General features: G+C 46.1%; 1 protein-coding gene across 5 annotated transcripts in view; it reads right to left on the bottom strand.

Moving 5' to 3' along the window:
* The window catches only part of GATA6 (GATA binding protein 6), a 48,989-nt gene extending 26,083 nt beyond the window's left edge, over positions 1 to 22,906 (bottom strand). Inside the window, exons 1-4 of one of the 5 annotated variants that reach the window (XM_069220009.1) lie at positions 20,784 to 21,258; positions 19,449 to 19,541; positions 17,722 to 18,645; positions 3,080 to 3,246 (exon numbers count right to left, since the gene is read on the bottom strand). In XM_069220009.1, coding sequence (XP_069076110.1) covers positions 3,080 to 3,246; positions 17,722 to 18,598 — 1,044 coding nt within the window. In that variant the 5' untranslated portion in view covers positions 18,599 to 18,645; positions 19,449 to 19,541; positions 20,784 to 21,258. Of the gene's footprint in view, positions 1 to 3,079; positions 3,247 to 17,721; positions 18,646 to 18,788; positions 19,098 to 19,448; positions 19,542 to 19,801; positions 20,597 to 20,783; positions 21,259 to 22,882 lie in introns of those variants that run through there. The other 4 variants (XM_069220012.1, XM_069220008.1, XM_069220011.1 and 1 more) reach the window with 4 other exon arrangements.
* Positions 22,907 to 23,310: the final 404 nt, after the last annotated feature.

Below are 23,310 nucleotides of genomic sequence, written 5' to 3'. Positions count from 1 at the left end.
CCTTTCAATAGGAGTACAAGAAGTCAGTCTGAATCATTAGAGAACCTCTGGAACCAGGCTCCTGTCCTCTACACATAACCAGCTGGAAGTTGCAGCCTGCACTTCGTGTAGGATAAAATGGTAAAAAACAAAACTTAAATGTGCTTTTTATTGGAATTTTTCCAAAAATCAAATAACATTAAAACATTTGGAGCCATCTTTTAACATAAAGTTCTGGTACCTTTTGCTGCACAACAGTGCAGTTAATGTTTAGACATGAACAATACCCATGTCCATTAATATTACTTAAAAAGGACGGGGATAAGTACCAGACAAAGACAGCTTGAGTCTCTACTTCCAAACAGTACTTAATCGCATAGCCTCCTTGACATGGGGTAAATCAATAGTTAGCATGAGGATCAGCTGTGCTCAAAGAAAACAGCAGCACATCATCCCTAAGCCTTCTTCGCTTTTCAATCAAAACCAGCCTCAGCCCCTTCCTACTTAGATGTAAATATTTACAACAGTCCGAAAGCTAAAGACTCAAATCTCCCAGACAGCCAAACTGCAGGGACAATAAAAGATGAATTTACAAGGCCCAGACTACATGCCAAGTTCCACAGCCCAACATAAGAGCATCGATTGCGCATCTACTCAATGTTTCCTTAATCTGGATTATCTAATATTAAAAACATATCTCTCTGGGAAGAACTGAAAAGAAATTCAGTTTGTCAAGGAAGAGACAGTAGTTACCAGGTCTCACTTCATCCTCACTTCGGATTCTTTACACGCCTCAGATAGACAGGAACCGACTATAATGTTCTAAGTGTGTATTTAGCAAGTGTTTAAAATCTAAATCTCATTGTGCTCTATTCGCATGGCCCACGAATATACTGAATAAAAAAGCAACTGCTAAAAATATCTGACAAACACACTAATTGTATTGCAATCCCTGAAGGTTGCACCCTTTTGAGCTCTAGATAGAAACTTGGCACAAAAAAAAATACAGTATTGTGTTTTGGAAAACGTTTTTCAACTGCTATAGGAAAGATTAAAACTGCAGGCACTTGCTTCCATACCCCTCACTAAGTGGGAAAGTATTTTTTGATAAGCACTAATCTGTCACTAGTGCGGGAATGAACATGATATAGCATTTTCCACTGGTGCAGATGTCACTCCTGTCAATGGTATTGCACATCCTTATTTAACAATCTTTTGAGTTATCCATTTAACTATCTAGCTATATTTCTTTCTTCCTATCTATCTACCTATGTATCTATCTCTGGAATATGTGTGTGTGTGTGTGTGGCCTATAGAGCTGTTTACTTGTCGAATTATCTGGCTGCCGGTCTATCTGTTGCTCTATTTAAATTATCCATGTAACTATCTAGATATCTTTCTTTCTTCCTATCTATCTACCTATTTATCTATCTCTGGAATGTGTGTGTTGGTGTGTAATAAGTGTGTGTGTGCGCGCCTATAGAGCTATTTACCTGTCGAGTTTAGTTATCTGGCTCCCACTCTATCTAGTACTCTATCTAACAACTAGTCTGTCAGCCAGTCTATCCCTTCATCCTTCCAACTTTCTTTGTATCTGTTAGGCTGCCTGTTTATCAGTTATTTGTCTACCTGACTACCCTGTGCTTCACTTTCTCTTTTCTATCAGATGTTTCCTTTCAGATTTGGGTACATTTATTGCACTGAACAGTGGGTACTGGATAGGGGCTGGAGAGAAGCCTTTTAGGTTGAGACTGTCCCCGTCAATCGTTGAGAATGCGTGTAATGCCTAATGGGCTACGTACAAGTTGGGCTGGAGACATCTTTCCTATTTACCTGTTTTTATTTGGCGTCTTGTCAGGTACAAATACAAACCACAACCATGTTACAAAGTATACAAAATGTAGAACGCAGCGCTTTCACGTTGTTTTAAAATGTATGACTTCTGCGTCACCGCCCACACCCCAGCACACCCACATTGAGATGCTCTCGGTGCAAACATGTTTTCAGTTAATCGCATCTTGTGGATAGGTCATGGCTCTATAAAACACACAAAATAAAATAATAAAAATCAAAAACGGCCTCTTCCATTAGAGACCCATTGTGGCAGCACCTACACCTCATGGGCTGACCAGTTAATGGCATTGTCGATGGAGGCCGTGTGATACAGGAATAAACACATTGGTGTGGCACAGCAGGCCCCGGCAGACATCGTTGTGTATCAGTGGGGGGAGGCAGACATGGTGCTCGGGCCCAACTCACATCTCACTACTACAGGCTGCTGGCTCATAGCCACTCGACGGTCAAACGCACAAGGGTTGGACATTAGGGGCGCGGGACGACGGCTTTCTAGCGGCTGCCCGCCTGGGCCAGCCTTTGCCATCTCTAAGGAGGTAACCCGGGTTTACATGAAGGCAGAAAGCAAACCAAACGTATATTAGAGGTTTGCGTGGAGGACAAAGGGCAAAATATACGGATTATTTTGCGCACACAACTTCGATGGCTTGCTTTTTGTTCGTGAAAAATGTTTCATGACTCCTCTAATGTATTGTAATTTGTAAAGGAAAAAAAAGGTGTTACGTATTTTAGAACACCTGCAGCATGAAGAACTTATGAGGCACGTTTGCAGCTGACTGCATTGGGGTTCAACATGACAAGAGAAAACGGTGTTTGTTGGGAAGTCATGTGGTTACTACCAGTGCACCTCCAGTCTTCAGTAAATAAGAACGTTTACTTCGGAGCAAAAATGGAAGGAAATAATTGTGAAATCAAAAGTAAAATGCCTACTGCCAAAGCATATTAATTATTAATTCATACATTAAAAGAAAAATCCTAGACCATCACTAACGCTTTGAAAATATAGTGATAACCGATACTTATCTTTGCTCTGTGTGCAATAAAAACGGAGCACACTTGTCCGGGTTTACATTTAAATGTCGGTCTGTGTAAGCAAACGGCATAAACTGTGTAGGACCAAACTGAAATTCCAGGCCTTCGCATCTGGCCCCGGTCCTAGAACCATGCCTACAGCGGGGGCAGCGAGCACCAAGACCCCTCCCCTCCAGGAGGGGCCCGCGCGCCCTCCCGTGCCGACGGTACTCACCACTCGCTTCTGGGTCTTGATGAGCGGCCGGCTCAGCCCGTTCATCTTGCTGTAGAGGCCGCAGGCGTTGCACAGGTAGTGCCCGGTGCCGTCCCGTCTCCAGAGGGGCGTCTGGATGGAGCCGCAGTTCACGCACTCTCGGCTCTCGGACAGGTCTTCCAGGAGCTCTGGGGAAGCGGAAAAGGACAGGGTCACTGCGGGGTCACCGTGGTGTGCGTGTGTACTGCATGTGCGTGTGTGATGTGTGCGTGTGTACAGTGCGTGCGACGTTGTGCGAGAGGGATGCGTGCTTCCTGTGAGGGGTGCTTATGTGTGAGTGTTGTGGGGATGTGCGTGACTGGGTTGCGTTTGAGCGTGCTGGGAAAGTGTGTGTGGGTGAAAGTGAAATTTTAGTGCAGAAAACTAATAATAAATTGGCATTATGAAAGCAGACACGTCTTATCCAGCAACACCTACGCAAGAAGATAACTAAAACAACAAACTTAACACGTGCAATTGAAAACACTTTCAAGATGATGCTAATTTTGAAATAAGCAAAACAAATAGTGCAACTAAAACAACATAATTGTATTCATCGTCTATACACTCAATACACAGATGCAACAAGTAGTCAACAAAGACATCAGAGCAATAAAACTAGAAATACCATTGCAAGCTCACACTCCAAACATACCACAGGGCAATACAAAAATACCAAATAACATACGTGCATTGACAGACCACTAATTCAATAAACTGCATATAATCGCACACCTAGAGCAGACAGAAGAAATAAACAACATAATGGCACCGAGTTTGGACTTTGCACTTTTATTCTACTAAAAGTGAACAGGCACGGTTTGATCGAAATGTGGTTTTGTATCGGCTTGCCACTGATCTTCGTTAGGGCCAACACCAACCAAATCGTAATAACCAACACGTTTGTTTCAAAAGATTCAATTTGCAGCAAAGCCGATCTATTTGTACAAAAGAAATTCGTTTGAAGACAAAAATGAATCTAGCGATTAGAGAAAATTATGTTTTTAAACATTATTAGACTTATCAAAAACTCAGTAATTTGGTCAAAGGCGATTCACAGTTTTCAAGTCAATTTGTAATCTGTTCCTATGAAAAAGTAGAAATATCTACTCCCTCATATTAAAGGTAAATCACAGATATGTCAGCTTGCACAAAGACGTACACCTACAACATGCAGGGCAATGAAACAAGCAAAACGGCAGTGACAGGTCAGAGCGCGTGAAAGAAACAGCACAGACGTACAACCGAAACAACACGGAGAAATAAAACACGCGAATGCAGAGTAAAGCCACACTCGGCACGCCGAACACAAACACAGCATCCGTCTCTGTCCGTGCAGAGTGACAGGCTGCTGATGGAGAAGGCAAAACATCAAAGAAGGAGTGCGACCTGGGACAACGGATCAACTCTTTGCATAATTATCAGACAGAGACACATCACACACAGCATGCTGCAAAAAACACAAATCAATGTCACGTGGACCACACGGTGACTTCGGGCACCCGAACAGCTTCAAGGCATTAATTCAACGTAGAACCCCCACAACACACATACCTGAATCACCATATCGAGAAGCCGACAAAAATTAACAAAAGATCCCAGCAATATACAACCTGATATCTGTGTCGTAATTTAGTATCGTTATTCTCTTTACAAAAGCAACATTCAACTAGATTCTAGCATGTATTTCTTTCATATAGTTTTTTTTTTTTTTTTTGCAATACCACTAGTGTTCACGTGCTTAATTAGTCTAGCACATAGAATGAGTAAAGCGTTGGGGACCGCATATTGTTACTAAAGCGCTAAAAAGTAGGCGCGAGATAGCCACCTCTCCTGCTGTGTGACGCGCCAAAATGATGCGGTGACGTCACGCGCATCCTTCCGGTTGTATTGTTTACATCTTTCTGCCCATGTAATTGTAATGAAACACACGACGAGATTATTTAGCGCGATTAATTCGACCACCGCGCAAAGCCTTACATGTATATGTGGCCATTATACATAGAATTTCTCCATTCACACGGTTATTTTCTCCAAGTCATTAATTTCCTTTTACCTTCTTCCAGTTTGTCGGATTATATGCTTTTACCGTTTTCTCGCACACATTATTTTAAACGCGACAGAATACATAAATAGATGTAAACTCTGCGTGCGTGCTTTTCACACAGAAATATTTAACAAATATCTATATCCCAACAGCAGTACTCAGAAATTAAAGTCGGATTTTAAAAGAAATCCCGCGTGTAAATCTAAAAAAAAAAAACTGACACGAAGAGAAAACAAACAGATTATTCGAACCAGTAAAAAAAATTCTAGAGGAAGCCATGGAACGACCTTTCCCCTGGGTGAGGTTTTATTTATTTACCAATTCGACGCCATGAAAGGTACCGACCCAAATTCGACAATTTTCGTGTGACCGAAGATTGGGCACTCATGGAATGGGGGCGCACCTGGAGAGATTTATCGTGTATTTGTTCTGATTTTTAAACGCCACTAGTAACATGGATTGGGTTTGTGAAGGGCTGTGGAGATCGGTACTGCTAATCATTGTGATTGGAAACTACACTGAATGTGTATCAGGCACGCTGATTGATATTAACAAGATGGCTGGATCTTAAATATCTGACCTTTACGCTTTAATAGTATTAATACTCTTATTTAACCCCATTTAACATTCATTTCGTAGGGCTGTCGGCCCCAGTGGGTACTGGCACCCTGTAGTGACCGGTCTACAGCCCGCCTCGAACAACCCAATATTTGTAATTCCGTCTGCGTCTCCCGCATTCCCGAAAGAGCTGCCTATGAGACAAAGTAGGAGCCCCGGCCTGGGTGTCTGCAGAGAGGGTCTCTTCAGAGCAGCAAGAGAGCCCAGAAGAAGGAGTCTGAGGGGATTTGGTGGAGGGGGTTGCTGTTCTGAGGGGGCTGGAGAGAGGAGAGGCCTGCGGGGGAGGTGAGAGGAGGCAGAGGTCAGTGAGAATGGAGGGGAGAGGGAGCTGAGAGAGGGGAGAGGGAGTCTAGGTGTGCGCGTGAGTGTATGTGTGCGCATTCTCACGTCATTTCGTCACACCCGTTTATTTTGTATTAAATTGTGTATAGTCCTCCATGTCCGATTATACCATCTCGGAGTTCTGCTGACAATTACAAATTTATCCTGAGATACCCTGTTGGGAAAAGACCCCTCCCCGTCCCAGGAGGGGCCAGTACCCATCTCTCTGCCGCTCCCTGTGCCCCTCCTGGCAGGACCTCCAAGGAATGGCACGCCGGGCGCAATCCAGGGCATCAACAGAACCATAAACTCTTTAAAGCCCCTGCTTGGCCGATGACTCTTAACAATTGTGTCATAAAATAAACGGGTCTGTTGTAAACATTAACTGGAGAGCCAAACATGCAGTGTTTACCTCTGCTGTCCGAGAGGGCATGCCCGTGAGGTCTGTGTACAGGATCACACAGAGAGGCTCACAGATCGCCCAACCTCAAAAGCACGACACGGACTGGGCCCAGCGGACTCTGGGATGGGGTGCGGTGGGGTGCATGCACTGATACACAATATCAACTACATTTTTTTCTGATAATTCTTATGTTCACCCTCTTGTTCGACAGTTGCGCCAGGAACTAATATCTGGTGCACTAAAGTGACAAACGTGACCGCACATGCTACGACTACAAAAACAAAAAAAACGAGAGAGTGATGTACACACCGTGCTCCACATGATACAGCAGCTTATCGGTTGTAATAAACGCGTTTTGTGGGTTCACAATCTAGAATCTATTGCCTTGGAGGGGACGGGAGCTGCATTAAGCCATTTGCATTACTGCACTGTATTCCTGCGTGTAGCAGGACACAGGTTTTACAAGTACTTTCGTTGTCCGATACGCAAGGACGATAGGCCAAGACATCTAATGCCGGCTTCACCACATGCCCCCGATGTGTGTGACTGGGGGCGTGCATGTGTGTGTATCATTTCCCGAGAAAACGAGTTCACACCTTGTTTTCCTGTTGGCTAGAAATAAAAATTGACTAGCTGAAGTTTACTAGGGCCCTGCTAAAAATACACACGTACCGTGCACAACATAAGTCATCGAAGGTGGGCAGCCGAAGTCTCTTCCATGCAGCCCTGCCCATGCACCCCACCCCCGCTGCATGTGCGAAAAGAGGTCGAAATGCACAAAAAATACTAGTGGAAGTGTAACTGCATGTGGAGGTGCACATAGGGGAGGATTCTGGGAAGGTGATGAGGGGTAGAAAAATAAATACACAAGCAAATTAAATCAAGAGGCACATAACCCTTTCAACAAAAAATCAAGGAAGTGTGACTCCGTTCCCATTAGTTGCAGCTGATTTCAACCTCCATATATGTGACGGGCATAGGGGCATCGTGTTAGTTCACTTTGACAGTTACTGAAAGTTTAGCCCTCCACTCTAGATCCCACCCACACCTTGCAACCCAGAACCCCGAGCACTAGGGGTTGGTCGGTTCCGAGAGGGTGCGTTTCTAGGCCTCAGGCCCCACAAGACAACGATCTCAAACCCCGGTGAGCCCCGAGCTCCGACTGAGGGTGATGGAGGGGGTCGTGGCTTGGTTCCGAGTCCCGTGAATCCCTCAGGTAACGGCCATTTGGGAGGAGGAAGGGCAGGAAACGTGTTAATGACGCTTGCTACCACCACAAGCTGGTTGCCACGTTCATTTAAGTAATTCTGCTCTGCGTTGGTGCAGTTCGGCAGAGCTTCCCGCCGGAAGCCCCATCTGCTTCCTACAAAGATCACCCAACTATGATAACCGGGGGTCCTTTATGTGCGACGGACTGTGGGGGGCTTAAAAGGCGAGCTCACGCCACTAGCCCACTGCGCCCTCCACCCTCGCCTCCACTATCTACCCTCGGACTCCTGTCATTCATTAAGCTATTTCCAATCGGCCCAGAGAGGAGCCGGTGTGTCTGGGCTCAGACCGCTCCAGAATCCAGCTAATCTCACCTCTCAATAAAACTTCGGCTCAGAGGTGCGGGGGAGGGCTGTTTACATTCAGGTAGACGTACAGGGCCTTTATTAATGACGTCTGTGGCAGTTGGAAAATTGTGGCATCTCGTTTGTGGAGAGTTATTGGGAAGCACTCCAGATTTCACAATTATGTTATGTTATTTCCCCCCCCCCAAAAAACAGAAATTCACTTAAAAAAACAAAGTTTACATGGGGGTTATAGTTAGGCTCACATTTAAAATGTATCAAACCATAGAAATTCACTGGTTACCTCAAGTAACTATAACTCGAGCCCTAACGTAACTATAACTCACGCCCTCACCGTGCATTGCTAATTACCCCACAAAATTACAGCACTCCTCACATCCTGGACAACATCATTAATAATGTCACTGTAACATCTGTAGTAAAATTATTGATCAGATAACTAACTGCATGGCGGAGCGCGAGTTATAGTTACTTGAGATAACTCTAACTGGTGAATTTAAATGGTTTGAAACTTTTAAAATGTGAGCCTAACTATAACGGCCCTGTAACGTTTGGTTTTTAATGTGCAATTCTATGCTTTTGATTTTTTTTTCCCTAACTATAACGTCCCTGTAACCTCTGGTTTTTCAGTGAATTTCTATGTTTTTTTACCATATAGTCATTTTCATAACTATACGTTAATCCAACCATCACAGGGGCCCAAGCCATGTGACCTTGGTGCCCCCCAGGGCACCCATTCTCAGTGTTGGGGACAGTGAGGGGAGCCTGAAGGCCCCCGCGGTCTCAGCTGGCTCCTCACCTCATGCGGAAAAAAACATTGCTGTCACAGCTCATTCTCCCTCTAAAGCAGCTCCCTCTCTGTGAAAGCAATGTTTCCTTTGACTTCCTACCTTTATCTCTGCATCTTACAAAGAGCGGGAGTCCTTGCTTGTTTTTTTCAAAAAGTTTGCTGTGTACTTGTGTCTCTGTTACGAATTCACAGCAAAAACTTTTTTTAAATGCTTTTTAGCTCTTTTGGCGGTGGGGGGGTGGGTGAGGGTGGTGTGTCCACCACCCCTAAAGCTAAGGGGTCAGGGTGTCCGTACCGTGGCCCCTTTTCTTAATTTTTTAAGTTTTTTCTGGGACTCAGCTGAAGCAGAGTCCCAAGATGGCTACCAACACTTCCTTGTTGAAGTGTTGGCACCCAACCAGATCTCAGCACGAGATAGGGAGCACTGGCGAATCCTTCGTGTCCCTATATATACAAATTTGGATTTTCTTTAATTTCTCTAAAACTACTGAACGGATTTTACACCAGATTATAAAAAGGACGTCTTCTGGTCCAAGAGCTAATTTTCAACCAAGTTTGCTGTAAATCCGTCCAATGGTTTTGACGCTATCGCTGTTCAAAATCCCTATGGTAAAATGAATGGGGCAAACACATTTTGAGACCCCTACTTTTTCTCCACCTCCGCTTGACGGATCACTCTGAAACTTTACAGACAGAAGCTGACATGACTGAATTTTTTTGGACAATTATTTGAAGATTCGTCAACCGGTGCCAAAGATATAGGTACGTAAAAAAACACTTTTTTCTAAAGGTTGTTATTATATAACCACGGACAAACATACCTGTACAAATATAGAGAGAGTGAGAGAAAACATAGCAGGTACCCGTAAAATAAGGTCCCATAAACTGGATTGCCATTGAGGGTGTCTAGTGACTTCATAAACCACTAGGCCGAAAACCGAATGGATGATAAATGTCACCTGCACCCCTAAATAACAATTTAGGACCATATTATCCTAATCCATCATGTAATTTCTATATTGCACGTTTATTTTGGGATAATTAATTTGAAAAAGCTGACCTCTTGAAAAAACAATGAGCATGGATTGGAATTAGAATGATTAGGCTTTGCTTAGCTTTCATAAATACATTGGACAATAAAACAATGGACAGTGGTGAGGGCCATTTGATTGATGCAATCCCTTGCCTGCAGTGTTTACCTCTTCATTAGCACAATTTGCATATTTTACACAAAAGATGTGTAACTCGAATGGATGAAAATACTGCAGAAAATGTGCTGCATGATTTGCATTCTTTGCTGCATAAGATAACCTCGCCACATAATTTGGTCCTCAATGCCACATAAAACTAGTTGCCCTGAAAATGGTAAAGTTCTGCAGGGTGGTTTGCAGGCTGTCATTATGATGATGAAATCCATATTTCACAGGGAGCCATTTAATATGTATTGTATTTCATAATTCCTAGTGACATTTTTTTATACCTCTACCTTTTGTGTTCTAAAAGTACCCAAACAACATACATATGTGAAATAAACTGAAAAAGGAATAATGCATTTCACAAAACTGGCAATAAAGAGCATAAAATGCTATAAATGTTAGAAACATAAGTATTCAAAACCAGGACCACAATAGTCTGCAGTGGGATACAATCTCATTAAATAGCTTTGTTAGGATGGGATCACTCAAATGTGAGAAACAAGAGGGTTAGTTAATGCTGCTGCCCTAACATGGAATTTAATAATTTTATCTTTGATGTGACGCAATAAATGTGTGAATGTGTAGTTTGATATTCTTTTATTGGTTCACATTAACACACAAATACACGCACATACAATGTGTATGTGTGCCTGGGTGTACACCTACGCACACGTAGCATTATGGCATCGAAGAGTAACATAAAACTAACGTACAGCATTATCACTAGGGCTTAATGCATACATTACCTATTATATTTTTATTACACTACATGTAAAATCAAAGTCTAGGCTTCCGGTTGAAAACCATCATATGTGGGAACTATGACCTTACAGTATAGTTTATGAATATGACATCAGTGATTTAAATGGGCAGGTACTGTCCGGTACTAAGTACCTGCACTTCTTTTTTTAATTTGAAAGGGACAGTACTAGCGCTTCTCAGCACTGCTGCAAACACCAGGTACTCTAAAGCTTGATTACCTGCATTTTTATATTTAGATTTAAAACACAGATGACAGTTTTCGGAAATACAATGTTTTTGAGCCACTGTTGTTTGTGCAGTAGCTATACGCAAACGTGTAATGTACATATGTATAAAATGAGCCCCTGCCCTATAGGTAGTAAAATAAAGCAAAGATCGGGGTTCCGTTGCCCCCCCTCATGCCTCTGGGCCCCAGTTCCACTGCACGTCTTGCACCCTTGGTAGCTACACCTCTGCTGGGGTCTTATCAAACAGTTTAGCAGGCACAGAGCAGAGCACCTCTGTTTACGGTGTTTAAAACGCGTGCATTTAACTTGCAATTTCTCGACTTGGTCATGAACCGCAGAAAGCACAGTTCAGAAACAGTAGTGATTGCATCTGTTTCAGAACTTTGCTGTTTGCAGCTAATAGACTGAATTGCACCTAGTCTAACACTACAAAGTCACCAAAAAAAAATCAGGTTCTAGGCTCGCATCTGTTTATGATATAGCCACGACTGGTCAAACTGCACAAGGTCATGGACTTTAACGGGATCCACTTTTCTTACGGTGACCAGGAATCCCGAATTTGCCGGGACACTGCCGGTTTTTCAGCAACTCTCCAGGCATAATTCAGCACATTTTGCTCATGTCCCAGTTTTAATAAAGGGTCGATTCAGAACAGAGGAAAAAACTTTTTTATGTGCTCCAAAGCAGGACCATTTTGCAGCTAATATCAGAAAGCAATTTCATTAACAGATAACAGTGTGTTTAAAAATTGCCCTTTTTCTATTTCCTTAGTACCACGCAGTGCCTGAATGGAAAAAAATAGAAGTGCAGGTACTCCCTATCAGAGTATCTGCTTGTTTCTGAGAAGTGCCGGTACTCTCCTATGAAAAGTATTACGTTTTTCTTGAGAAGTGCAGGTGCTCTCCCTCTCAAAATAAAAAGTGCCGGTACTTAGCACCTGAGAGTACCGGTCATTTAAAGCACGGGTACCACGTCTTTTTTTTTATTTTACAATGAGCAAAACTGTAGTCCTTCTTCTATATTAGTGAAATGTCCTTGCGGTATACCAGTCCTGGCGCAGAGTTCTGTCCTCCCTCACTCAGTGGGGCTGTGCTGGCCACTCATCCTCACTAGTTCTCCACTCACTGCTCAGGTGAGCTGCAGCGCCGATTCGGCTCACGCATTAGCTATGCGGTCTGAATCCTTCAAATCCCACTCCTGTGGTCTCCTAAAAATCGGAGTCTGTGTATCCCCGGCAACGCACCTCGCCCCCCCCCCCCCCCCCCGCAGCAGGTGGCATTGCACTCTGTGGGGGCAGCGGCTTGACCCTCAGGCCCAGGAGTGACTCTTCAGAGAACACTCCCAGGGCGTCCCGCGCTAACCTGAAGGAGACCAGCAGTTCCCTACTGGTGAGAGTGCAGCAAGGGCAGTGGCACCAGGGTCTGATGACCGCCTGCACCCTGGCTAGATTTTAGCACTTAACCAGGCACAGGGAACCCCATTTTGTTGCTTGCTGTCCTGTGTCGCCTTCCTTTCTGCGCCACTCACTGCTGACAGACTCGAGTCACCAAAGGGCATCACCGGCTAACATTAATGAGGCCTGGTTCATGTCGGGGGCAGACTCACAGGGCGCCCGCAGGGTGTTAGACTCACAGGGGGCGCGGGTGGCCACAAAAGGACCTACCAACAGGAAGGAGCCCACAGTGCAAGGTGGCCCCAGACTCACTTTGAACACACAGGGCACCGTATGCTAACGTGATGGTGGTGGCCAGCGCTGGGAGTTATAAGGGCCATAGCTGCCGACCTTGGAGTTGGGAAACCAGGCTCGAGCCTCGGCGTCGGCTCAACATCCTGTGAATCTAGGCAAATCCTTTACCATCCCCGCGCCTACCAAAAATGAGTGTGTACTTGTGTAATACAGCTGGTGCTCGTGTAAAGCGTTAATATAATTTCAGGTATTGTTCGCGCTCTATAAAGCTGCCAAAAAAATAACCTCACAGTTGAGACCGCGGCCAGCACTGCCGACTGAAGGAAACCTGTAGTTCTCGGCGGTGGCGGGCTCACACGTGACCCCACAGGATATTAACACAACAAACGTCGTTTAGACGCAACTTATTTCAGAGCCGTTCAAAGTGCCAGTTTACATTTGTAGTATATGCGTTGTCCCCGTCGGACGAGCAACAAAAGCCTGGATTGGAATGTGAGCCACAGATATCAGTGACAGAGCTAATTCGAGCATTTGTGCTGTTTATATTTGTTAGCAGCCGTAAGAAAAAATGTTTTCTTTTACAGTATTTTTTAACTTTATAAAATACTTTACACTATTTGATTCGTTATGCTGTATGTGACTTAGGCCATATCACACTTAGCCAGAGAGAGGTTTTAAAGGCCCGAAATCCAGTGAGCTAATCATCGCCTCTTTGGGTGACAGGTTTGGAGAGGGGGTGGGGGTTAAATGCTTTTAAATAGGCTGCATAATAAATCCTACATGGAACACGGTGAGAATCAAATGACCTTTTTCAGCAAAGTGATTTTTTGTACATTTTATGAGTCGTTGTGAGATCATTATCAACGAAGAAGTTAAATCCCCCCCCCTGGTTTAGTACTGTATTTCACCACGGATGTCAAAGTAACTCGTGAGTGGCATACACTGCAGAGTTTAAAGTGACTACCTGAAGTCACAGTGCCCGTTGACGTTAAAATGATTTTGAGGTCAGTGTTACTTGTGAAGTCACAGTCTCGAGGCCGCAGCCACGACTTAGGTCAAATCCACCAGTAATTTCAGTTACTGGTGATGTCACAGTCATTTTTGAGAACTGTACTGTACACTGAGCAGCTGTTTAATAAAAAGCTTTTTTAAAACTACAAGCAATTGTGGGGCGTAATTATTGGTGAGTTTACTGGCTATAATGACCTGAGCCTAGATTGCTGCCTCGTTGTGGGCAGCTGAGTGACATCCCCCGATTTACTTTTAGACTCTTCTAAATTGAATGAAGGCGCTACATCACAAAGCAAAAATAACATATTTTCAAAGTGCATTATACAGCGATAGAAGACAGTTTAATGATCAGGTCGCTCCTCTCTCACGGTTAATATTTGACGTTCGCTCCTGGAAGGTGCCATCAGGGCGCCCCGATTGTCAGTGAGCACAAGGAGGCGCAGATCGCCCCGCAGGGGGGCTGCTCGTGTGAAAACTCAAATAGTCCAGGAAGTTCTTCCTTTTAACGTGACAGCAGCTCGGCCTTCATCGCACCCGGGCAAGGGTTAAGGGGCAAACGACCAGCCTGTGCTGTGGTGGGAGGCCTTCACGCGGGACTAGGAGATATAAAGCCACCAATCCCTCAAACCTTTATCTCAGCCGCACGCAGAGAGGCGCCCTCCTCTAACCTCTAGGTGGTAGGGAGACTGCCTCCTCTCCAATCCATCAAACGCGTCTGGGCTGAGAGACAGGCACAGATAGGGAGAAGTGGGTCTCTTGGGTCCACCAGCACAGAATCCTTAAACCACGGTGTATGGCACAACACCCCTCCCCAACAACACACACTGGCAGCCTGGGCCTGTCATGGCGCCTGCGCGTCAGCTTTAAGAGCACCAGGTCACCGCCATCTTTCTATGGTAGTCAGAGCGCAAGTACATCGGGCGACCGTAAAGAGGCAGTATTAATTCAAGGGTGAACATGTAGAGTGAGTGAATATGATAGAGGTGCACGTGCGGAGAGAGTGTGGCTGTAGGGGAAAAGCAGAGGTACAAGAGATTGCAACTGTACGGGGATGCACATTTAAACAGTGCAGAAATGCACTGAGAAAATGCAAGGGAGCTAAAATGTAGAGAGGACGCGGGTGTATATTATTTTAAATGTAGAGCGATTCGGTCTGGCTAGGGTGTGCCAAATGAAGAAAGAAACATTTATAAATGGCTTACAGTTGTATAGGGACTGCAGCTGTACAAGAAGCGCAGATGTAGAGAGAATTACATTGAATAAGGGGGGGTCTAACTGAACAGATGGACGAAATGCAGGTAGGGAATATAATTATATAGGAGTTCCAATATATACTCGAGACAGGTGTATAGGGAGTGCACTGATAAGGGTAGTGCTGTTATAAAAGAAGTGCAATTATACAGGGGAAGGAATTTTGAGTGTAATTGCATAGGCGTAAACCTACAGGAGAAAGTAATTGCTTAGGAAGTGAAATTATATACAGAATTCAAGCATCGTTTTGGGCGAGATGAATAATTATTTATTATTTTATGTACTTATTCAACCTGTTTTTGAAGAGTCACTCACGCCGTCGACCTTCCACGGTAAGTAATTTTGCAGGACAGACCACTTTGCATATTAAACGTGGTAAAATCAAGACACCTGTCCGCGTTTCCCGTGCACGTTATACACGCACCAAAGAAAGACTGTGGCTTTGCTTTTGGGGCACAGCTGGTGTAAAGGGACAGGGGATTCGTGTCACGCACGCCCTGCCCTTGTGACCCTAACACCAGACATGGCTAGCAGCACTGGTACTTTCACAATCCCTGCAGTGAGGAGACCGTCTAGGAACAGAGAAGGAGGCGTTGAAGAGAAAGTGAAGAGGGCCCCGGATGAGAGGGGTCTGTAAAGTGTCTGTGGTAGACGGAGGGCCATTTTGACTCCAACTGCACACGGGCCTCTGTTAGGAAGGTCGCGCTATGCTGCAGGTGATCACTGTATAATGCGTTTTAGGCCAAACGTTGTCACTTTTCACCACGGATTCTGTGGTTCTGAGGAATGTCTGCAGTAGGCCTGAACGGGGCTCAGTCTCGAGGCCCCTGCACCCCTGGATTACTACACACAGGACACGCCATCGGCAGGGCGAGGGAGAGAGGCATGCAATGTGAGCTGGACGGGCACGTCCGAAGACACCATAGCAAAAGAGGGCATTAGGAGAGGAACAGGAGAAAGGGGAACACAGGTTATGGAACTTCGCGGGCACCATTAAACCGGAGCTATCCAACAAATGTTGGGTGTCTCCCAAAATTACCAACATGCAGGAGTACATTCTAAGCTAAACATTACCAGGAAATAAACCCCTACAGATTTGTGATAACCTGTCTCCAACTGAGTACCAGTGTTTGAAACCTTATAAATTCCAGTGAATAATTAATTTATCTAGGAATTTGCAGCTAACCATGCCAATGATTTATCTCCAAGGGTGCCAGGCAAAGAAAGACTAGATTGTACAAGGAAGCAAGAAACTTTATCTCCACTACTCACATTTGGGAATTAATTCATGGTTACACGTGGAATGCAGGGTTCATCACCACGTTAGCCCCCGAGCCACTCTAAATTGCTTTATAATTGTCTGGGCACCTCGGTTTTTTTCGCCTAGTTATCCAAATGTTGGTAAATGGTTATTTTAACAAAATGGGACAAAAAGGAAAAAGTATGCAGCACATTCTATGGCAGTGTAATCATCCATTTGTGCTAGAAACATTTTTGTGAAATCTGCAAATTATGCTGCAAACGTAACTCCAAATTTATGTGGTATAGGCTGCTGCCAGAGGACCACATAAATCCTTTGGTCCTCACTGTTGCCCATTGTTTTATGAACAATCGATGTGTTAAAGTAAACAGAAACATTTTAAATCCAATTAGCGCGTATTATTAGGAGCTCTTTGAAAAAACTGCTCTCTCAAGCTAACTACCCTATATAAACATGTAACATAAAAATATATAACAGTTAATATGTATAACATGGTCATACATTGCCGTCTCGGGGTTCTGGTAACATTTATAAACCACCATTCAATCATTCAGCCCATGTCACAAGACTGACTCTCACGAAGGCAAAACTGGACCTATATATAAATCTATATATATATATATATATATATATATATATATATATATATATATATATATATATATATATATATATATATTCCTTTCTAGATATATAAAGAGATATACTGTTACACTTCACACTTTTATTGTATGGCTGTCCTAACAGTAAGTCGAGTAAGGTCATAGCTGGCCAGTCTGTGGAAGGGGAGGGGGAAACTTTCATGCCATTGCAAATGTGGCTTTTCAGACACTTGGCAGCCCGACAGAAGACAAAGGCAAGATGAGCTTTCCTACTACAAAGTATTACAAAAGTGTTTACTTCCAGCCCGAGCTCAATGGAAGCGCTGATATTTTAGTACTTATCATGTGCAGTTGCCACTAACTGGTAAACCAAAAGTGACTTTAATTGTATAAGGTGTGTTATGCGGTGAAGTCTCCCCCACTCAGTGCTCCAAAGGAAGAAACCTCACCTAGTTCTACAAACATTTATAAGCAATCAAAACAAACAATAGCCTATACGAATGCCTCTTTAAAATGTAAATAACACTTAATAAATTGGAGGACGATTTGAACGTATGAGAAATGCAAAAAAACTCAAACCAGCAGATCCAATATCAAATGTTGAGGTACTTCACAAACAAAACATCCCTGTGCACCTCTCTGCACCTCAGTTTCGGTGTTATTATGATTTTTCATGATTTATATTGGCATTTGACACCTGACCATTATGAATGCAGCCAATGAGAAATGAGAAATCCGAGAGAAAGCCAAGACTCTAAGGCCATGCATATGGCAACATCACATACGTCTTGAAATGTACACGTCAAACCTGGCAGCATCTAGAAAGGGATTAAGGTTGCACATTTGGCTAGAAATAAGATGGCATGGCGCTTACCTCCACTGGGCCCTCGCACGGGCATGGGCGCCCGGTTCTGCAGGCTGTGCAGCATGGAGTTCTCAAAGTGCCCCGTGGGCCAGGCCGCGCTGAGCTGTGGGCCCATGTAGGAGGTGTAGGGGCTGGCATACGATCCATTGAGTGGCCTTGCCAACGAGCTGTACTGGTCCCTAGGGTTCACGCCCAAGCTGCCACCGTAGACTCCATCCCTGGAGGTGCCATTAGCCATGGGTGGGCTCGGGGAGTATGGGAAGCGGCCGGGGGCATGCGGGCTGGCACCGCTGCTGTAAGATGGGCTTTCGGAGACGTTCTGGGCCCAGCCACTGCCCGGGTGCCCAGACTGCGACACCCCGCTGCCTTGGAGGTAGTTGATGCTGGAAATCATGGAGCCCACGCGGGTGGTGGGCACGTAGACGGGTGAGCTGGCCGTGGAGTGCATGAAGGTGCCCCCAGAGCTGTCATAGCCGGCCGGGCCCTGGCCCGCTGAGATTGCCAGCGTCTGGTACATGTCCTCAGGCTGCTCGGGGTAGGGGCCCGCCCTGGGTCCCCGGCTGGACACGATCAACTTGTTGGTCTGGTCCAAGTCCGTGAAGAAGAGGATGTCTTCCGAGTTGAGAAAGCTGGAGTGGTGAGGAGCTCCAGGCCCAAAGTGGAGGTAAGGGGTGGTCGGGGTCCGAGCCTCTGCGGCAGGAGGTCGGGACCCCTCGGTGTCCAGCTGCGGGGTCCTAGAGGAGCTGGGGTCACCCTGGGAGCAGCAGGAGGAAGAGGACGGCGATGACGACGAGCGGTCCGGCTCTCGGCTGGTGGGCAGGTGGTGGTAGTAAGGGATGGCGGGGATCCTTTTCACCACGGACCAGCTGGCTTCAGTGAGGTCCATCCAGCTCGAGGGTCGAAGAAGTGTGACAGCAGGCTGCCCCCTCAGTCCTAGAAATAAAACAGAGGAGAGGAACGTTAGCAGTGCACGCCAGGAAATCCTGCCGCCCTTCTGGTGCAGTCTAGGAATCAACCTCCCCCAGGTCATGCCCTTTTAATCCAGCGTGGAAACCCCACTCTCCAGGTAACCACACCTCTTTGCTGGTCGCACCGAAGTCCTCATGCCGGGACGGTACAGTGCCCGGTTTCCCAAAAGCCACAGACATGTCATCAAGCTGCGGCGTCACAGAGTATAGCACCCCAGGCTTAGACAAATGTCGGCCCTAATGAGCTTCATCCACACTGGTGTAAACAAAAGGCCACTTTAATCAGGTCTGTCTCCCCTTCTGGGCCGGGGTTAATGAGATCAGGCGGGAAGGGGTCATTAACAGCCCCGCACAGGCATGGCCTGACAATGGGCGCCGCACCCGGGCCACCCCTATCCTCTCCAAACATGAAGAGGTGTGCGCTCTCAAACCTGCCCTGTGCCCTCTGTGACCCCCCCCCCCCCCCCCCAATGATTAGGGAGTAGACTCCCTCGGTTTAGCCAAAAATGTTAAGAATTCAAACATTTTGTGATCTCCTTCATTCCTGTTTTAAGAGACAAATAGAAGCCCCTCTCTGTGTGATCCAAAAGTCCCTTCCAAATTGTAAGAACGTCTCATATCAAAGGTGCAGCAGGTGCAGTGGCAACGGGCCTCGCATTGCTCTCCAGTTATGGACGTCGTTTGCTTCCGTACCTGGAACTAGGAGGGTGGGGGGAGTTAACATTATTGCATTAGGATTCGTGGTTCCTTTCCAAGTCTTACACTAACCTGCAGAAATGAAGTCTGCATTCTGTCCTAGAGCCGCCCCAACTCCTGTTTTCCCTGTTTATTGAACTGGAAGGGCCTTGTTTTAATTCCTGTCTGAAAAATGATCCAATTGTATTAATGCATGGGAATGTTAGGGCACAGCAGTCGCCCTCACCTCACCGGCAGAGCACAGAAACAACAAAGGCAGCGTGGATGTATGTGTTCCCGTTTCCTTCGGCCCCAGGAGGAAACATGGAGTCAGCTGAAAAGCTAGCACCGGTTTCCTTCCTCGCGGCCTGTGGCTCGGTCGTGGGGGCTGTGCCGGCGCCGAGAGACAGAAAGAGAAAGGCAGAGCTGGGAGGAAGTGTGTGTACCTTGGGTGGAAGCCGCCGTGCCAGCCCGCGCCGTGCACCCGGGGCCTCCCGGAAGGGTAACAGGCCCAGACCTCTGACTAACACACCTTGGAGAAGGCACCGCCAGGGCGGGGAGGGACGGGGGACGTGACGGCGGGCAGGAAGGTTTGGAGTTGGCAGGGTGGTGGGTGAGGGTCAGACCTGGCTTACAGCAGGGTGGTAGATGAGAGCAAGAGGGCCAGGGAGCAGGCAGGGGGTATGGCTGAATAAGGTAGAGGGTCTGAAAGGGGCATGGGTAGATTCAGGTGGATAGAGGGGGCAGGGATTGAGCAAGCCAGGCAGTTGGGTGGATATAGGGCAGTGTGTGCAGCAAGCGAGAGGGAAAACGTGTACAGACAGGGGTGAAGGGCCGAGGAAGGTTAGGCTGAGCAGCCCGACAGCACTTTGAGAGAATGACAGCTGGTATGACAGGAGTTAAACGCAGATAAGTGAAAAGCAGGCAGGGCAGAGGAAATATGGGCGAGCAACATGACAGCGGGCGGAACAGGACGTAAAGCAGGCAGGTTAGGGAGTTTGGGACAGCAAGGGGCAGAACAGCGGGTAGTTACGGGAGAAGAGCGGATTGGGGCAGGTAAGACTCGAGGTTAGAAGAATCAGTGGAAGTGAGTGAGAGCGAGAGTGAGTGAGAGAGGGCGGTGAACAGGGTGACAGCAGGCAGGGGCAAGGAGCAGGCAGGAGTGATGAAAGGTAAGGAGCAGTGCTGGGGGTAGAGCAATGGTGTGGGGGTGGGAGGTGGGCCTTGGAGATGCCATTCACATCTCGTAAGCGTTACACTATCTACCTCAAAACACTGATGCGCACAGAGGCGGGATGAGCCCGGGAGACAGATACTGGGCCATTGTGCCAAGTTTAAAGAAAGAGCCGGGCTAGTGACCCTGGTCCACCCCCTCCCCGCAGCCCCCGCCGCCCCATCCCTCTCACAGATAACCGCGAACACTGTTACCAGATAAAGCGCGGGGCGTGCAGTCCGTCCCCGGGGTAGAGTCCTGGAGATAAGGGCAGTAGCGGCCAGATACCCGCCCCTAGGAGCAGAGCTGGAGCGGGGCAGGCGGCGGGGCCATGGGCGCGGGCTCCGGGCTGCTGCGGGGGTCGTCCGGAGCGGAGAGCCGAGGGAGGCGGAGTGGGAGCGGGCGCTGCTGGCGGCGACTGACCGCCGAGGGGAAGGGAGCTCTGAGCCTGGGAGCAGCGGGAGGAGGAGGGAGAGGAGGGGAGAGGTGAGGAGAGGGTGGGGGGGCGGTGCCACGGAGGCGCCTCCCCTGCTCCTCCAGCCCGGCCGCCGCCGCACTGATTGGATTCCTCACTCAGGGGGTCCCCGGGGGTGCCAGCCTCCTCCACACCTCTCGCAGCCGCAGACAGGCCCGAGGCCTCGGGGGCCCTGAGAGCCCGCGGGCCAGTGGTGAGAGAGTTCATCGGAGGGGTAACCAGGGTCACACGAGGGGACAGGAGGCGCGCCAGGCGCTGACACTCTCTCCTAGGTCTGGAGTTCTGCTCTAAGAACTGTCGCGATCTGCCGAGACCAAAGACCCTTTTATGTTCATTGGGGCAAATTAACATTTTGGCTTAAATGCAATGTCAATGACAAGAAGTTCAAAGTCACACTTAACAGATTATATTCACTAGCAATTAAAAAAACACATTAATTAGAGAAACAGCGCATACACTTTGAGTAATTGCCAACGGTTTCTATTGTACCTAGTTGTAGCAAGTAGGGATTTGGTCAATGAACTGCGCCCTTTGGCCAAAATCGTAGACTATTTTACCAGCTACACAAAATACCAACTGAAGGCAATAGGTATTTATTAATTAATTTATTCTATTTTTCTATTTTTATATAGCGTGAACTTGGCCCGGGGGCATCGGAGAGCTTTAGAAGCAGAATGCAGATAACAATCGACGTAAAAACAACAAGGAAGCAGTAAAGAATATCCTAGACCTAGCAGTTGGCATCAGGGGAGGAAGGTCAGACAGATTGTGTGTGGGCAGATAAAACAAGTCAAACGGGGATGAGAAGACGTGATCATACCTCCGGCCAAAGTCTCTCAAATAGGAGGGGGGGATAGTGATCATTTTAAAACTTGGCAATGCTCCAGGATGTGCAAAGAATTGCTGGGAGTGAGTTTCAGATCCTTGTCGATCTGCCAGAGAATGCTTGTTTCATAAAATATTCTTAACTGAATGTAGGAGCTTCCAGGGGGAGATGCCATCGGGCACCGTGAACAGGTCAACTACAGTGGGCGGAGATTTTCTCTATAATAGCTCAGGACTTGTCCAAAGATCTGTGTGGGAATAATTCAACCAAAACCTCCATTAGTAATTGGTCAACTGGAATTCCCAAAGGGAACCTATAACCTACACGTATTGCTGTTTGTATGAGCTCCTTTCACAGTGATGAACTCGGGATCAAGGCTTATTAACTGCATAATATGTGAATGAGAGCCATGCATAAAGTTTTTAAGGTCGATAAATGCAGGGGTTTACAAGAGGGATTTTTAGGATTTTAACTTCATCCTTAAAAAAACAACCTGTTACATTTATTCCAAGAAGCATTTCAAACTTGCCTTTCTTGGTACCATAAATTATGCTATTTTCCAGCTTTCCACACTCGCCACTGAACATGTGGTGTACCTAAGGGTCACACGTTTGAACCCTCTGGGAGGTGATGTTCAGCGTTCCATCAGTCTAAGATTGATACATTGAGTACCAGATGAAATTATTTACAATTGTAGTACAACATCAGACTGAGCAAAATATAAGTGTCATACCTAAGATTTTACACTGCATAGGTGTTGGTGGTATTGGTGCTGCGATTACCATTAATTCCACTTTCTGTGTCATCTTAGGTCAGGCTCTTGCTAGTCTCTTTTGGCCTGTCCACCATGTATATATATATATATATATATATATATATATATATATATATATATATATATATATATAAATATTTTAGATCTGAGTGGTACATTTTTACTATAGATAGATACATGCAGAGTGGACTGTGCTATTTATTGCCACTGCTCACGGTGAGCAGGTGCACTGACTCACCTGAGGCGAAGACTCCATTGACTCAAGGTGTTCCTCCGACCACTGTGATACGTAGTATATTACAACCTGAAATTTGGAGTATATGGTTCAAGTCATGTTCTTTTTTTAAAGTGTAAAGTTAGAAATGGGGGCATTCAATCAGAACAAAAAGGGGATAAATCTATTCAGACGGATAAAATCTCATAAAGTCCACCACTTGGTGCTGGAATAGTTTACAACCCCAGGGGATTTTTCCTAATTTCAAAATATTTTATTCACACAACAGGTAGGGGTAGTTCACTTGTACTGGCACACACACACACACATTTCTGTAGGTCCTACGTACATCCTTAGCAAAAACTCACTGGAGCCCTCCAGTTTGAAATTCAAAAGTGCTCAGTGTAATTAAATTCCATCTGTTTAAAAGGTACCATGTTAAAAACTATAAT

Source organism: Pleurodeles waltl, chromosome 2_2 (genome assembly GCF_031143425.1).
Source record: "Pleurodeles waltl isolate 20211129_DDA chromosome 2_2, aPleWal1.hap1.20221129, whole genome shotgun sequence".
In the NCBI taxonomy this organism is placed as follows: Eukaryota; Metazoa; Chordata; class Amphibia; order Caudata; family Salamandridae; genus Pleurodeles; species Pleurodeles waltl.
The sequence above is the reverse complement of the archived record's forward strand: the minus strand, read 5'-3'. Positions and strand labels throughout refer to the sequence as shown.